This window comes from Oncorhynchus gorbuscha, unplaced genomic scaffold (assembly GCF_021184085.1).
Source record: "Oncorhynchus gorbuscha isolate QuinsamMale2020 ecotype Even-year unplaced genomic scaffold, OgorEven_v1.0 Un_scaffold_1213, whole genome shotgun sequence".
In the NCBI taxonomy this organism is placed as follows: domain Eukaryota; kingdom Metazoa; phylum Chordata; class Actinopteri; order Salmoniformes; family Salmonidae; genus Oncorhynchus; species Oncorhynchus gorbuscha.
Window position 1 is genome coordinate 89025 of NW_025746058.1, and position 17824 is coordinate 106848.

General features: G+C 49.1%; 1 protein-coding gene across 4 annotated transcripts in view; it reads right to left on the reverse strand.

The window, feature by feature from the left end:
- Window positions 1-6818: 6818 nt before the first annotated feature.
- The window catches only part of LOC124021795 (monocarboxylate transporter 6-like), a 19425-nt gene continuing 8419 nt past the window's right edge, over window positions 6819-17824 (reverse strand). For 3 of the 4 annotated variants that reach the window (XM_046336915.1, XM_046336916.1, XM_046336917.1), the window contains exons 3-6: window positions 11079-11219; window positions 10320-10935; window positions 9887-10143; window positions 6819-8130 (exon numbers count right to left, since the gene is read on the reverse strand). In XM_046336915.1, the coding sequence (XP_046192871.1) occupies window positions 7865-8130; window positions 9887-10143; window positions 10320-10935; window positions 11079-11219 (1280 nt within the window). In that variant the 3' untranslated portion in view covers window positions 6819-7864. The remainder of the gene's footprint in view (window positions 8131-9886; window positions 10144-10319; window positions 10936-11078; window positions 11220-17824) is intronic. The other variant, XM_046336918.1, reaches the window with a different exon arrangement.

A 17824-nucleotide genomic window follows, 5' to 3' on the forward strand; every position in this document is an offset into this window, starting at 1 on the left:
TGACCCGACCTCCTGTGGACCCTAACCCGACCTCCTGTGGACCCTAACCCGACCTCATGTGGACCCTGACCCGACCTCCTGTGGACCCTAACCCGACCTCCTGTGGACCTTAACCCGACCTCTTCTGTGGGCTGTGGTTTCATAGTCGACCTCCTGTGGAGTTCTGTGGGCTGTGGTTTCATAGTCGACCTCCTGTGGAGTTCTGTAGGCTGTGGTTTCATAGTCGACCTCCTGTGGAGTTCTGTGGGCTGTGGTTTCATAGTCGACCTCCTGTGGACCCTAACCCGACCTCCTGTGGAGTTCTGTGGGCTGTGATTTCATAGTCGACCTGTGGACCCTAACCCGACCTCCTGTGGACCCTAACCCGACCTCCTGTGGAGTTCTGTGGGCTGTGGTTTCATAGTCGACCTCCTGTGGACCCTAACTCGACCTCCTGTGGAGTTCTGTGGGCTGTGGTTTCATAGTCGACCTCCTGTGGACCCTAACCCGACCTCCTGTGGAGTTCTGTGGGCTGTGATTTCATAGTCGACCTGTGGACCCTAACCCGACCTCCTGTGGACCCTAACCCGACCTCCTGTGGAGTTCTGTGGGCTGTGGTTTCATAGTCGACCTCCTGTGGACCCTAACTCGACCTCCTGTGGAGTTCTGTGGGCTGTGGTTTCATAGTCGACCTCTTGTGGACCCTAACCCGACCTCCTGTGGAGTTCTGTGGGCTGTGGTTTCATAGTCGACCTCCTGTGGACCCTAACCCGACCTCCTGTGGAGTTCTGTGGGCTGTGGTTTCATAGTCGACCTCCTGTGGACCCTAACCCGACCTCCTGTGGAGTTCTGTGGGCTGTGGTTTCATAGTCGAACTCTCTCGGCTGTTCTGTTTGGGAGCCTACATAAACAGCAAGCCTCTATTAGAACAAATATGGCCCACCTCGCTCACTCAATATTATTCCCATCAGGTCACAGGACATGTGAAGTCTTTCAGAGGGGAAACTGGACTTAATGGATATGTGAAAAAACAAACATGTTCAGTGCCAAGACAACCACGCTGAACCGTGTTCCTTACAGCCAGGACAAAGCAGAAACTGGGATAGACAATCCAAGTAAAAACAGATTTGATTTGTAAAAAAAAAACTAGTTTCTGAAAAGGAAATCTCACAAGGAAGCATTGAAAGACATACCATCAGTCTCAATAAGTCCAGTCACATACAGGTCATTTAGTTTGTACTCTACAGTTAAATCAAATAAAAAACATGTGGTTTGCCGAATAAGGTTGAATAAAGAGAAATAATTCATCTAGTCCAACTCTGTGGATAATCTTTGCACCCAACACCAAATTAGCTCGGCTGTGATAAGAGACTAGTGTGTATGACAATGGTAAGAGAGTTAACCTACCTACCTACAGCACCAGGTTGGGTTCCCAGGTGTCCATGTCTTCTGTAGTGAGGAGACCACCTGTAGAGGTTGTAACAAACCCCTTCTAGAGAACACACTGAGCTGTCTGAGGAGGTGAGTAGCCATGGTCTGAGGTACCAGAAGGACAGGACAGAGCAGGAGAGATGAGGAGAATGGAATGAGCTTTGACCGAAGGCTTCAGGAGAGAGAAACACAGTGTGTGTAGTGATATGTTTAACTCTTATCTAAACTGGTCTGATTGGGTATTTACAGGTTACAGGTGTATATAGGTTACAGGTTACAGGCTATATAGCCCACAGTCATGTAGAGGCAACGGTTTTAGCTTGGTATGTCAGGGTGGGTTGTTTGGTTAAAAGCAGACCGTACACAAAATGTCCATTTTAAATATTTTTTTTTTTAAGTATATACTTTTCAAAAGAAATCTGGCTTGCACTGTGATGTGTGTGGAAATGTGTGTTGGTGAATGTTAGAGTAAGCAAGCTGTGAAAAACTGAAGATAATAAGTTCATTTACGTTGAACCCTCAAGCTTCCAAAATGCTTCACATACTCATTGTTGTCAACAACAATGACAGAAGGAAGTGAACAGGGTCGCCATGGTATCCCCTCACTGAAGACTGAACAGGGCCCTTCATGGTATCCCCTCATCGAAGACTGAACAGGGCCCTTCATGGTATCCCCTCACTGAAGACTGAACAGGGCCCTTCATGGTATCCCCTCACTGAAGACTGAACAGGGCCCTTCATCCCCTCACTGAAGACTGAACAGGGCCCTTCATGGTATCCCCTCACTGAAGACTGAACAGGGCCCTTCATGGTATCCCCTCACTCACAGGGCCCTTCATGGTATCCCCTCACTGAAGACTGAACAGGGCCCTTCCCCTTGCCCACTGAAGACTGAACAGGGCCCTTCATGGTATCCCCTCACCTGAACAGGGCCCTTCATGGTATCCCCTCACTGAAGACTGAACAGGGCCCTTCTTGGTAGACCGTCACCGAAGACCCTTCATGATCCCCTCATCAAAGACTGGGGCCCTTCATGGTCCCCTCATCCCCCTCATCAAAGACTGAACAGGGCCCTTCATGGTATCCCCTCACTGAAGACTGAACAGGGCCCTTCATGGTATCCCCTCACTGAAGACTGAACAGGGCCCTTCTTATCCCCTCATGAAGATCCCCTTCATGGTATCCCCTCACTGAAGACTGAACAGGGCCCTTCATGGTATCCCCTCACTGAACAGACTGAACAGGGCCTCCATGAAGACTAGCCCTTCATCCCCTCAAGACTGAACAGGGCCCTTCATGGTATCCCCTCACCGAAAACTGAACTGGGTCTCCATGGTAGGGTCCCCCTCACCGAAGACTGATCAGCGAAGACTGAACAGGGCCTCCATGGTAGCTCGTCACCCTTTCAAACCTGAAGACTGAACAGGGCCCTCCATATTAGCCCTTCATCGAAGACTGAAGAAGATACTTGACAACATGATTGAGTGGTCAGGGCTTTCACTGTTTGGCCCAGGTTGGGGGAAGGAAACTGTGAAAAAGGAATTGAATTAGCCTAGTTACTTTCAAACCTCAAGCTACCAGCATTCTTCACCAGCCATCATTGGAGCCGTCTCACTGAAAGGACAACATCGTTCAGCCAGCAGGTAATTGACCAAGTAATTGGTCAGATAATTGATCAAGTAATTTATAATTGATCAGGTAATTTTTAGATAATTGATCAGGTAATTTTTAGATAATTGATCAGGTAACTGATAATTTGACTGATCAGGGCTTTCACTGGACACAGTCTTCAGTATTATCAGATATTTGACTGATCAGGGCTTTCACTGGACACAGTCTTCAGTATTATGTGTTTACCAGAATATAAAAGATATTTGACTGATCAGGGCTTTCACTGGACACAGTCTTCAGTATTCTGTGTTTACTAGAATAGAAAAGTAGAAAAACTGGTCAGGTTAAAAAAGACTCAGATAAAAGACATGACAAGAATCTGGGTTGTGAGTGACAGGACACGCTAATGGAGGCACGTCTTATACAGTATGTGGCAGAGTCTGGACCATATCTTAAAAAGTACACCAAATTTGACAAATAGGCTTCATCGGTAATTTTTCAAAACTGTCATTTGGCTGTCATGATGATTATTAAAACAACTGTACATCACACATTCCACAAGGTGGCGATAAAGGTGAGTGGAAGGAAATGAGAAAATAGCAGGAAGTGAATGACATCAGAGCTGCGTTAACAAGAACTGTTGTATTAAAATTGAAGACCTATTCAATCCGATCCGTCCTCAAATTCAGATTATTATTATACAGTGATAATAAAACAAGACTGACACAATGAACACAAATCAACTTACTTTTATTGAAAAAGTTTAATATTCTGTAAACATTCAATATTAAATCTTAAGAAATAAGTTGACTAAAATACAAAATATTTGTATATCCTTTCATACATAAGGCTATCGCTTCATTTCCAGTTATATCAAGGCATCTAAGAAGTCACAGAGGATATTCAAGAAGGTGCAGGAATACATTCATAGCCATACTCAGTGTTGTCACGGTGACAGTGTACAAACAACCATAATCTCCTCCTAAAACCAAACAGGTAAAGCACTAAATAGTTAGGTCGCCCATGTTATTATTGGCAGTACAAATGCCGCAATTCGTGAGTAACACACAGGGTTGTCAGACTCATTTTGCTCTGCGGGCCGCATTCAGTCTTCACCAAGGGCCGGAGTGCCGCACTTAACATGTGTATGTATTGTCTTGGCGTCAAAATGTGCAAAAATGTGTATGTATTGTCTTGGCGTCAAAATGTGCAAAAATGTGTATGTATTGTCTTGGCGTCAAAATGTGCAAAATGTCCTCTATCCATCGGTTTGGGAATTTTTGATGCTCCCTGATTATCTAACTTTCATTATGATGACTGTTAGCCAGCTGGACAGAGTGAAGAGACTATAAATGTAGCTTTCATTATGATGACTGTTAGTTAGCTGGACAGAGTGAAGAGACTATAAATGTAGCTTTCATTATGATGACTGTTAGCCAGCTGGACAGAGTGAAGAGACTATAAATGTAGCTTTCATTATGATGACTGTTAGCCAGCTGGACAGAGTGAAGAGACTATAATAAATGAAGAGACTGTAAGCTGGATGAAGAGACTATAATAAATGTATTATGATGACTGTTAGAGCTGACTGAAGAGACTATAATAAATGTAGCTTTCATTATGATGACTGTTAGACACAGAGTGAAGAGACTATAATAAATGTAGCTTTCATTATGATGACTGTTAGCCAGCTGGACAGAGTGAAGAGACTATAATAAATGTAGCTTTCATTATGATGACTGTTAGTTAGCTGGACAGAGTGAAGAGACTATAATAAATGTAGCTTTCATTATGATGACTGTTAGCCAGCTGGACAGAGTGAAGAGACTATAATAAATGTAGCTTTCATTATGATGACTGTTAGCCAGCTGGACAGAGTGAAGAGACTATAAATGTAGCTTTCATTATGATGACTGTTAGTTAGCTGGACAGAGTGAAGAGACTATAATAAATGTAGCTTTCATTATGATGACTGTTAGCCAGCTGGACAGAGTGAAGAGACTATAAATGTAGCTTTCATTATGATGACTGTTAGCCAGCTGGACAGAGTGAAGAGACTATAAATGTAGCTTTCATTATGATGACTGTTAGCCAGCTGGACAGAGTGAAGAGACTATAAATGTAGCTTTCATTATGATGACTGTTAGCCAGCTGGACAGAGTGAAGAGACTATAATAAATGTAGCTTTCATTATGATGACTGTTAGCCAGCTGGACAGAGTGAAGAGACTATAAAAATAAATGTACTGTTTTCTGGATATAAATGATGACTGTTAGCCAGCTGGACAGAGTGAAGAGACTATAAATGTAGCTTTCATTATGATGACTGTTAGCCAGCTGGACAGAGTGAAGAGACTATAATAAATGTAGCTTTCATTATGTGACTGTTAGCTAGCTGGACTGTTAGCTGTTAGCCAGCTGGACAGCTGGATAAATGTAGCTTTCATTATGATGACTGTTAAGCTGGAGACTATAAATGTAGCTTTCATTATGATGACTGTTAGCTAGCTGGACAGAGTGAAGAGACTATAAATGTAGCTTTCATTATGATGACTGTTAGCCAGCTGGACAGAGTGAAGAGACTATAAATGTAGCTTTCATTATGATGACTGTTATAAATGCCTGTTAGCTGGACAGAGTGAAGAGACTATAAAAATGTAGCTTTCATTATGATGACTGTTAGCCAGCTGGACAGACAGAGAGACTATAAATGAAGAGACTATAATAAAATGTAGCTTTCATTATGATGACTGTTAGCCAGCTGGACAGAGTGAAGAGACTATAAATAAATGATGACTGTTAGCTTGGACAGAGTGAAGAGACTATTATGATGACTGTTAGCCAGCTGGACAGAGTGAAGAGACTATAAAAATGTAGCTTTCATTATGATGACTGTTAGCCAGCTGGACAGAGTGAAGAGACTATAATAAATGTAGCTTTCATTATGATGACTGTTAGCTAGCTGGACAGAGTGAAGAGACTATAAATGTATTTCATTATGATGACTGTTAGAGCTGGACAGAGTGAAGAGACTATAAATGTAGCTTTCATTATGATGAATGACTTAATTGAGATTGTTGTTAGTACTGGACAGCGTCTATAAATGGGCTTTCATTATGATGACTGTTAGCCAGCTGGACAGAGTGAAGAGACTATAAAAATGTAGCATTATGATGACTGTTAGCTAGCTGGACAGAGCCGTATGTGGACAGAGTAAGAGACTATAAATGTCCATTATGATGACTGTTAGCTAGCTGGACAGTGGAAGAGACTATAAATGTAGCTTTCATTATGATGACTGTTTAGCTGGACAGAGTGAAGAGACTATAATAAATGTAGCTTTCATTATGATGACTGTTACAGAGTGTAGCTTTCGTTATGATGACTGTTAGTTAGCTGGACTATAATAGTGGGCCGTATGTTAGACAGTCCTACTGTAGCGTCTACTAGTGGGCCTGGACAGTATGTTAGACAGTCCTACTGTAGCGTCTACTAGTGGGCCGTATGTTAGACAGTCCTACTGTAGCGTCTACTAGTGGGCCGTATGTTAGACAGTCCTACTGTAGCGTCTACTAGTGGGCCGTATGTTAGACAGTCCTACTGTAGCGTCTACTAGTGGGCCGTTAGACAGTCCTATGTTAGTGGGCAGTCCTACTGTAGCGTCTACTAGTGGGCCGTATGTTAGACAGTCCTACTGTAGCGTCTACTAGTGGGCCGTATGTTAGACAGTCCTACTGTAGCGTCTACTAGTGGGCCGTATGTTAGACAGTCCTACTGTAGCGTACTAGTGGGCTACTAGTGGGCCGTATGTTACACAGTCCTACTGTAGCGTCTACTAGTGGGCCGTATGTTAGACAGTCCTACTGTAGCGTCTACTAGTGGGCCGTATGTTAGACAGTCCTACTGTAGCGTCTACTAGTGGGCCCTATGTTAGACAGTCCTACTGTAGCGTCTACTAGTGGGCCGTATGTTAGACAGTCCTACTGTAGCGTCTACTAGTGGGCCGTATGTTAGACAGTCCTACTGTAGCGTCTACTAGTGGGCCGTATGTTAGACAGTCCTACTGTAGCGTCTACTAGTGGGCCGTATGTTAGACAGTCCTACTGTAGCGTCTACTAGTGGGCCGTATGTTAGACAGTCCTACTGTAGCGTCTACTAGTGGGCCGTATGTTAGACAGTCCTACTGTAGCGTCTACTAGTGGGCCGTATGTTAGACAGTCCTACTGTAGCGTCTACTAGTGGGCCATATGTTAGACAGTCCTACTCTAGCGTCTACTAGTGGGCCGTATGTTAGACAGTTCTACTGTAGCGTCTACTAGTGGGCAGTATGTTAGACAGTTCTACTGTAGCGTCTACTAGTGGGCCGTATGTTAGACAGTTCTACTGTAGCGTCTACTAGTGGGCAGTATGTTAGACAGTTCTACTGTAGCGTCCACTAGTGGGTCTGAATGAAACAGTGATGTTGTGTCTTTCAGCCTCATGTGTCCGTTGATGAGAGAGAGAGAGAGAGAGAGAGAGAGAGAGACTAAATCTGTGTGCAAACCCTGTGTTGTGAATGCCTGTTTATGTATGTACATACATAGGAATCACAGTGATGATAACAGTAGTGTATGTGTAACCTCCCAGTGCTTCCCTCTGAAGACAGCAGACACCACAGAGATCCTTCATTGATTCCTCATAGTGAGGCGTTACACAGTGAGCAGGTCCTGTGATAAGCTGCAGCTCCTACAGGCCAAGGCTCATGGAAGGCTACCTCCTTACTTCATTCTCATTCTAAATGTAATTCTAAAGGCAGGCAGGTAGACGGTTTGTCTTACTGGGTTACACACGTGCATATTAGTAAGTCACACGTTGGTGACACAAACAGTGTCCGCTGATCTCCCTCCCTGTGTAGAAGGAACATGGTTGTACTGGCAGTCAGGGACTAGGCTGATAGCAGGCTTCTGTTGGTACACAGCAGCAGGAGGACCTGCTCTCTTCTTCTCTTCCCTCTTCTTCTGTCTGTCCAGATAGTAGAACGCTGCGATGAGGAAGAGGCCAGAGGAGGAGACGGTCACACTGCAGGCATAGAACACATAAGAGTAGTGTCCTGTACTGTCCACCAACATGCCTGGAAGAGAGGGAAGAGAGGGGAGAGAGAGGGAAGAGAAGAGAGGGGAGGGAAGAGGGGAAGAAAGAGGGGAGAGAGGGAGGAGAGGGGAAGAGCGGGAAAATAGGGGAGAGAGGGAGGAGAGGGGAAGAGAGGGAAAATAGGGGAGAGAGGGAGGAGAGGGAAAATAGGGGAGAGAGGGACGAGAGGGAAGAGAAGGGAGAGAGGGACGAGAGGGACGAGAGGGAAAAGAGGGACGAGAGGGACGAGAGGGGAGAGAGGAGAGAGAGGGACGAGAGGGAGGAGAGGGGAAGAGAGGGAGGAGAGGGGAAGAGAGGGACGAGAGGGAGGAGAGGGGAAGAGAGGGACGAGAGGGAAGAGAGGGGAGAGAGGGGAGAGAGGGGAGAGAGGGAGGAGAGGGAAAAGAGGGGAGAGAGGGACGAGAGGGACGAGAGGGAGAGAGGGGAGAGAGGAGGGAGGGGAAGAGAGGGAAAATAGGGGAGAGAGGGACATGAGGGACGAGAGGGAAGAGAGGGGAGAGAGGGGAGAGAGGGACGAGAGGAGAGAGGGGGAAGAGGGGGAAGAGGGGGAAGAGAGGGGAAGAGGGGAAGAGAGGGGAAGAGGGGGAAGAGAGGGGAAGAGAGGGGAAGAGGGGGAAGAGGGGGAAGAGAGGGACATGGCAACAGGCACAGCGTTAGGAAAGACTCGGGGAACACTTCATTTGAAGGGCACCTACATTACCATGTCATGGCACGTTCATAACCACACAAACCAGTTCATAAGCAGTACATAAAAGCATTTCCTAGAAGGCTTGTATCAACAACCACGCGTGGTGCTACGACAGTGAAAGAACAGCTATATTTAAGCGTGTCGGTGTGTGTCCTCATAACACATTCCTCTGAACTGGACGCTAGTTCAGTACAGTTCTGCCAGGACCTGAGCACAGGGCTAGTCGGCTACTACCGGGCGTTGACATTAGAGTTGCCATGGCGCTGGAAACCAGAGACCACCTTAGGAGTTCAGCAGGGGTACACTAGGCCACGCCCTCCTCCAGTCAGCCTGCCCCAGAGCCGTTCCCTGTCGACCCAGACCTTCCTACCCGCCTGACGCACGCACACACAGACACACACGCAAACATACACGCACGCTCACACAGACACACACGCACATTGTTGAAACCAGAGCACATGACCCATTCACATCCCGAGCTAGACATGGGAATCCAGCAGAAAGAACATTCCATTTCCCTGTGTGACAAAACTCATAGTCTCCCCAGTCCTCATATAACAGGTTTATACTGGGCATAACTCATACCCTCCCCAGTCCTCATATAACAGGTTTATACTGGGCATAACTCATACCCTCCCCAGTCCTCACATAACAGGTTTATACTGGGCACACCCCCCCCTATAGCCCCCACAGTGGTGTACCACCCCCCCCCTATAGCCCCCACAGTGGCGTACCACACCCCCTATAGCCCCCACAGTGGCGTACCACCCCCCTATAGCCCCCACAGTGGCATACCACACCCCCCCCCCACAGTGGCGTACCACACCCCCTATAGCCCCCACAGTGGCGTACCACACCCCCTATAGCCCCCACAGTGGCGTACCACACCCCCTATAGCCCCCACAGTGGCGTACCACACCCCCTATAGCCCCCACAGTGGCGTACCACACCCCCCTATAGCCCCCACAGTGGCGTACCACACCCCCATATTGCCCCCCCATGGCATAATGTGTAGCGGTCCATTCCTGACAGGAGCGACACACAGTACCTGAGAGTGGCGGTCCAATCAGCAGTGTTCCACTCTCTAACATACTGATGAGACCCAGGGCAGAGGGGAACCGGCTCATCTCCACCGTCTCCATCAGCACCGTGAAGAGCAGAGAGCCAATCACAGACATGGACAGACCAAAGATGACCACGTAGATCAGGAGCACGGGGAAGGTGGCGGCCGCACCACAGATACTGTTACTCAGCCCGTTGACCAGGAGGGCTACCGCAAACACATACACAAAACAGCCACTGCCCCTGTGAGGAGGAGGAGGAGGAAGAGGAAGAGGAGGAAGAGAACCAATTTATTATCCATTTTTGTTTTCAGATCACATCATTTGTTATTAAATGTTTTCTTGCTTGGGATTTGACCCAGCAACCCTCCGGTCCAGCTGCTGACCCACTCCTAACCTGTAACATCCAGGCTACAGTACCTGAAGCGCGGCAGGCCGAAGAAGACAGCCGCCACGGGTCTCACAGCAATGTTAACCAAGCCCAGTATGGCCATCAGTAGCGCGGCTCGGTCCTGTTCCATACCATTGGCTGTAGCATAGGGCACCAGGTAGACTAGGGGAACTACAAACCCCAACATCATCCACGTCACTCCCAGGGCGTAGGCACGGTAACGAGGGTTACTGACCAACAGGTCAAAGGCCATGTGTCTCCGTAGGAACACGACAAGGGCACTGAACGCTGCCCTAAGTCTTGTCTTAATTCCCTCCTTCTCCTGTTGGAGAGGACCTTTGATTGGTTGCTTGCTGAGCCCCTGGGCAGCCTTGTTAGTGAGTGTCCTCTGGGCTCCACTGTGTTTGGCCCCCAGGGGCCTCATGACAGCCCCACACACACAGCAGTTCAACAGCAGCCCTCCCAGGACCAGGAAGCTGCCTCTCCAGCCAAACTGGCCCAGCAGGAAGTTGGCCAGCAGGGGTAAGGTGCTGAGGCCCAGGGCCGTGCCGGTGGACGACAGGGCGTTGGCAAACGCCCGCCGCCTCAAAAAGTAGTGCCCCATCATGGTCACAGAGGGCTGGAAGGACAGGCAGAACCCCAACCCTGTATGAGGAGGACAGAGGAACTGATGAGTGTGACTCATAATGCCCCATAGAAAGAAGGAGAGACGTCTTATATTGGGGGGTTATAGTGTGTGTGTGTGTGTGTGTGTGTGTGTGTGTGTGTGTGTGTGTGCGCCCTCTGACCTGCGATGATGCTGGTGATGTAGAGTTCTGTGATGGTTCTGGCCAGGGCGCTGACCACCATGCCTAGTCCACTCAGAACCCCTCCCACCATCACCGTTACCCGGCAACCAAAGCGTTCCACGAGCACGCTGCATAGTGGACCTGGAGAGACAGGAAACAACGTACACACACACACACACACACACACACACACACACACACACACACACACACACACACACACACACACACACACACACACACACACACACACACACACACACACGAAAACAATGTTCAATCCCAATACACACACACACCACACACCTGGAGAGACAGGAAAACAATGTTGAATCAAAATACACACATTAAGACACCACACACTCCCCAAAAGCATACAATGGACTGATTAGCATATCAGATCACAATAATTAGCATCATCAATGCATTATCACTGAACATGGAACAATAGTCTGCAAATAGAGGACAGGACGCTGTTAGTTTCCACTAAAACACAGCTGCTGAAAGCCACTCTGAAACGTCCTTCAGCAGACACTTCCTCCCCATGCCGGGAACGTCTGGTGGACCACAGCTTCAAACTATACAACTACAAATCAGTTCACTCCCCAGTCGGCCAGACTTGTTAGTTGGTGTTACAGGCTTATGTACAAGTGCTAACCACAATTAGCCTGGGAATAGGTCATGAGTTTACCCAGACAGGGACAGGTGTCGAAGTGTACAGGCTCTTACAATAATGTGATCAGAAACACATGATCTGAATGATCATCTTCCAGCTCTTCAATCCAACTCTCCAAGACAGACCAAAGCTAACAGGAATACCTATCAGGCTAATTGATTCAAACAAACATGAGATTCAGAGTACTGAGAACTGAGAACTCTTGGTACTGTCTTTGATGTGGGAATAATGAGGCCATTCTTTGTGCCGTCTCATCTGTGCTCTTGTGTCGTGATAATGTCTGCTCCAGTCATGTGGTCTAGTCTGGTCTCTGTCGTGATAATGTCTGCTCCAGTCATGTGGTCTAGTCTGGTCTCTGTCGTGATAATGTCTGCTCCAGTCATGTGGTCTATAATGTCTGGTCATCTGTCTGGTCTCTGTCGTGATAATGTCTGCTCCAGTCATGTGGTCTAGTCTGGTCTCTGTCGTGATAATGTCTGCTCCATAATGTCTGCTCCAGTCATGTGGTCTAGTCTGGTCTCTGTCGTGATAATGTCTGCTCCAGTCATGTGGTCTAGTCTGGTCTCTGTCGTGATAATGTCTGCTCCAGTCATGTGGTCTAGTCTGGTCTCTGTCGTGATAATGTCTGCTCCAGTCATGTGGTCTAGTCTGGTCTCTGTCGTGATAATGTCTGCTCCAGTCATGTGGTCTAGTCTGGTCTCTGTCGTGATAATGTCTGCTCCAGTCATGTGGTCTAGTCTGGTCTCTGTCGTGATAATGTCTGCTCCAGTCATGTGGTCTAGTCTGGTTTCTAAGAATGTTCCTCAGTCCTTGGTGAACCCTATCCCTCCCTCCAGCTCTGTCTTAGGAGGAATGAGAGGGAGAGAGGATCAGGGTGATAGAAAGAGGAGGAATGAGAGGGAGGGAGAGTCAGGATGATAGAGGAGGAATGAGAGGGAGAGAGGATCAGGGTGATAGAAAGAGGAATGAGAGGGAGAGAGGGTCAGGGTGATAGAAAGAGGAATGAGAGGGAGAGAGGGTCAGGGTGATAGAAAGAGGAATGAGAGGGAGAGAGGGTCAGGGTGATAGAAAGTCTGCTCCAGGAATGAGAGGGAGGGGGTCAGGGTGATAGAAAGAGGGAGGAATGGAATGGGGAGGGAGAGTCAGGGTGATAGAGGAGGAATGAGAGGGAGAGAGGATCAGGGTGATAGAAAGAGGAATGAGAGGGAGAGAGGGTCAGGGTGATAGAAAGAGGAGGAATGAGAGGGAGGGAGAGTCAGGGTGATAGAAAGAGGAGGAATGAGAGGGAGGGGGGTCAGGGTGATAGAAAGAGGAGGAATGAGAGGGAGGGAGGGTCAGGGTGATAGAAAGAGGAGGAATGAGAGGGAGGGAGAGTCAGGGTGATAGAGGAGGAATGAGAGGGAGAGAGGGTCAGGGTGATAGAAAGAGGAGGAATGAGAGGGAGAGAGGGTCAGGGTGATAGAAAGAGGAGGAATGAGAGGGAGGGAGGGTCAGGGTGATAGAAAGAGGAGGAATGAGAGGGAGGGAGGGTCAGGGTGATAGAAAGAGGAGGAATGAGGGGGAGAGAGGGTCAGGATGATAGAAAGAGGAGGAATGAGAGGGAGGGAGGGTCAGGGTGATAGAAAGAGGAGGAATGAGAGGGAGGGAGAGTCAGGGTGATAGAGGAGGAATGAGAGGGAGGGAGAGTCAGGATGATAGAAAGGGGAGGAATGAGAGGGAGGGAGGGTCAGGGTGATAGAAAGAGGAGGAATGAGAGGAAGGGAGAGTCAGGATGATAGAAAGGGGAGGAATGAGAGGGAGGGTCAGGGTGATAGAAAGAGGAGGAATGAGAGGGAGGGAGGGTCAGGGTGATAGAAAGAGGAGGAATGAGAGGGAGGGAGAGTCAGGATGATAGAAAGGGGAGGAATGAGAGGGAGGGAGGGTCAGGGTGATAGAAAGAGGAGGAATGAGAGGAAGGGAGAGTCAGGATGATAGAAAGGGGAGGAATGAGAGGGAGGGAGGGTCAGGGTGATAGAAAGAGGAGGAATGAGAGGAAGGGAGAGTCAGGATGATAGAAAGGGGAGGAATGAGAGGGAGGGAGGGTCAGGGTGATAGAAAGAGGAGGAATGAGAGGAAGGGAGAGTCAGGATGATAGAAAGGGGAGGAATGAGAGGGAGGGGGTCAGGGTGATAGAGGAGGAATTAGAGGGGGGGTCAGGGTGATAGAGGAGGAATTAGAGGGGGTCAGGGTGATAGAAAGAGGAATGAGAGGAAGGGAGAGTCAGGGTGATAGAAAGAGGAGGAATGAGAGGGAGGGAGGGTCAGGATGATAGAGGAGGAATTAGAGGGAGGGAGGGAGGGAGGGAGAGAGGGTCAGGGTGATAGAAAGAGGAGGAACAGGGGGAGGGAGAGTGATGAAAGGGGAGGGAGGGAGGGTCAGGATGATAGAAAGAGGAGGAATGAGAGGGAGGGAGGGTCAGGATGATAGAAAGAGGAATGAGAGGGAGGGAGGATCAGGGTGATAGAAAGAGGAGGAATGAGAGGGAGGGAGGATCAGGGTGATAGAAAGAGGAATGAGAGGGAGGGAGGATCAGGCTGATAGAAAGAGGAGGAATGAGAGGGAGGGAGGATCAGGGTGATAGAAAGAGGAATGAGAGGGAGGGAGGATCAGGGTGATAGAAAGAGGAATGAGAGGGAGAGAGGATCAGGGTGATAGAAAGAGGAGGAATGAGAGGGAGGGAGGATCAGGGTGATAGAAAGAGGAGGAATGAGAGGGAGGGAGGATCAGGGTGATAGAAAGAGGAGGAATGAGAGGGAGGGAGGATCAGGGTGATAGAAAGAGGAGGAATGAGAGGGAGGGAGGATCAGGGTGATAGAAAGAGGAGGAATGAGAGGGAGGGAGGATCAGGGTGATAGAAAGAGGAGGAATGAGAGGGAGGGAGGATCAGGGTGATAGAAAGAGGAGGAATGAGAGGGAGGGAGGATCAGGGTGATAGAAAGAGGAGGAATGAGAGGGAGGGAGGATCAGGGTGATAGAAAGAGGAGGAATGAGAGGGAGGGAGGATCAGGGTGATAGAAAGAGGAGGAATGAGAGGGAGGGAGGATCAGGGTGATAGAAAGAGGAGGAATGAGAGGGAGGGAGGATCAGGGTGATAGAAAGAGGAGGAATGAGAGGGAGGGAGGATCAGGGTGATAGAAAGGGAGGAATGAGGGGGGGTCAGGGTGATAGAGGAGGAATTAGAGAGGGTGATAGAGGAGGAATTAGAGGGGGGTCAGGGTGATAGAAAGAGGAATGAGAGGAAGGGAGAGTCAGGGTGATAGAAAGGGAGGAATGAGAGGGAGGGTCAGGGTGATAGAGGAGGAATTAGAGGGGGGGTCAGGATGATAGAAAGAGGAGGAATGAGAGGGAGGGAGAGTCAGGGTGATAGAAAGAGGAGGAATGAGAGGGAGGGAGAGTCAGGGTGATAGAAAGGGGAGGAATGAGAGGGAGGGAGGGTCAGGATGATAGAAAGAGGAGGAATGAGAGGGAGGGAGAGTCAGGGTGATAGAAAGGGGAGGAATGAGAGGGAGGGGGGGTCAGGATGATAGAAAGAGGAGGAATGAGAGGGAGGGAGAGTCAGGATGATAGAAAGGGGAGGAATGAGAGGGAGGGTCAGGGTGATAGAAAGAGGAGGAATGAGAGGGAGGGTCAGGGTGATAGAGGAGGAATTAGAGGGGGGGTCAGGGTGATAGAGGAGGAATGAGAGTGAGAGAGGGTCAGGGTGATAGAAAGAGGAGGAAGGAGAGGGAGGGGGGGTTCAGGGTGATAGAGGAGGAATGAGAGGGAGGGTCAGGGTGATAGAGGAGGAATGAGAGGGAGAGAGGGTCAGGGTGATAGAGGAGGAATGAGAGTGAGAGAGGGTCAGGGTGATAGAGGAGGAATGAGAGGGAGAGAGGGTCAGGGTGATACAGGAGGAATGAGAGGGAGAGAGGGTCAGGGTGATAGAGGAGGAATGAGAGGGAGAGAGGGTCAGGGTGATAGAGGAGGAATGAGAGGGAGAGAGGGTCACGGTGATACAGGAGGAATGAGAGGAAGGGAGGGTCAGGATGATAGAAAGAGGAGGAATGAGAGGGAGGGGGTCAGGGTGATAGAGGAGGAATGAGAGGGAGGGGGGGGTCAGGGTGATAGAGGAATTAGAGGGGGGTCAGGGTGATAGAAAGAGGAATGAGAGGGAGGGAGAGTCAGGATGATAGAAAGAGGAATGAGAGGGAGGGAGAGTCAGGATGATAGAAAGAGGAATGAGAGGGAGGGAGAGTCAGGATGATAGAAAGGGGAGGAATGAGAGGGAGGGAGAGTCAGGATGATAGAAAGGGGAGGAATGAGAGGGAGGGAGAGTCAGGATGATAGAAAGGGGAGGAATGAGAGGGAGGGAGAGTCAGGATGATAGAAAGAGGAGGAATGAGAGGGAGGGAGAGTCAGGATGATAGAAAGAGGAGGAATGAGAGGGAGGGAGAGTCAGGATGATAGAAAGAGGAATGAGAGGGAGGGAGGGTCAGGGTGATAGAAAGGGGAGGAATGAGAGGGAGGGTCAGGGTGATAGAAAGAGGAGGAATGAGAGGGAGGGAGGGTCAGGGTGATAGAAAGAGGAGGAATGAGAGGGAGGGTCAGGGTGATAGAGGAGGAATGAGAGTGAGAGAGGGTCAGGGTGATAGAAAGAGGAGGAATGAGAGGGAGGGGGGGTTCAGGGTGATAGAGGAGGAATGAGAGGGAGGGTCAGGGTGATAGAGGAGGAATGAGAGGGAGAGAGGGTCAGGGTGATAGAGGAGGAATGAGAGTGAGAGAGGGTCAGGGTGATAGAGGAGGAATGAGAGTGAGAGAGGGTCAGGGTGATACAGGAGGAATGAGAGGGAGAGAGGGTCAGGGTGATAGAGGAGGAATGAGAGGGAGAGAGGGTCAGGGTGATAGAGGAGGAATGAGAGTGAGAGAGGGTCAGGGTGATAGAGGAGGAATGAGAGTGAGAGAGGGTCAGGGTGATAGAGGAGGAATGAGAGGGAGAGAGGGTCAGGGTGATAGAGGAGGAATGAGAGGGAGAGAGGGTCAGGGTGATAGAGGAGGAATGAGAGGGAGAGAGGGTCAGGGTGATAGAGGAGGAATGAGAGTGAGAGAGGGTCAGGGTGATAGAGGAGGAATGAGAGGGAGAGAGGGTCAGGGTGATACAGGAGGAATGAGAGGGAGAGAGGGTCAGGGTGATAGAGGAGGAATGAGAGGGAGAGAGGGCCAGGGTGATACAGGAGGAATGAGAGGAAGGGAGGGTCAGGATGATAGAAAGAGGAGGAATGAGAGGGAGGGAGGGTCAGGGTGATAGAAAGAGGAGAAATGAGAGGGAGGGGGGTCAGGGTGATAGAGGAGGAATTAGAGGGGGTCAGGGTGATAGAAAGAGGAGGAATGAGAGGGAGGGAGAGTCAGGATGATAGAAAGGGGAGGAATGAGAGGGAGGGAGAGTCAGGATGATAGAAAGGGGAGGAATGAGAGGGAGGGAGAGTCAGGATGATAGAAAGGGGAGGAATGAGAGGGAGGGAGAGTCAGGATGATAGAAAGGGGAGGAATGAGAGGGAGGGAGAGTCAGGATGATAGAAAGGGGAGGAATGAGAGGGAGGGAGAGTCAGGATGATAGAAAGGGGAGGAATGAGAGGGAGGGAGAGTCAGGATGATAGAAAGGGGAGGAATGAGAGGGAGGGAGAGTCAGGATGATAGAAAGGGGAGGAATGAGAGGGAGGGAGAGTCAGGATGATAGAAAGGGGAGGAATGAGAGGGAGGGAGAGTCAGGATGATAGAAAGGGGAGGAATGAGAGGGAGGGAGAGTCAGGATGATAGAAAGAGCAGGGATGAGAGGGAGGGAGAGTCAGGATGATAGAAAGGGGAGGAATGAGAGGGAGGGAGAGTCAGGATGATAGAAAGGGGAGGAATGAGAGGGAAGGGGGGTCAGGGTGATAGAGGAGGAATTAGAGGGGGTCAGGGTGATAGAAAGAGGAATGAGAGGGAGGGGGTCAGGATGATAGAAAGAGGAATGAGAGGGAGGGGGTCAGGGTGATAGAAAGAGGAATGAGAGGGA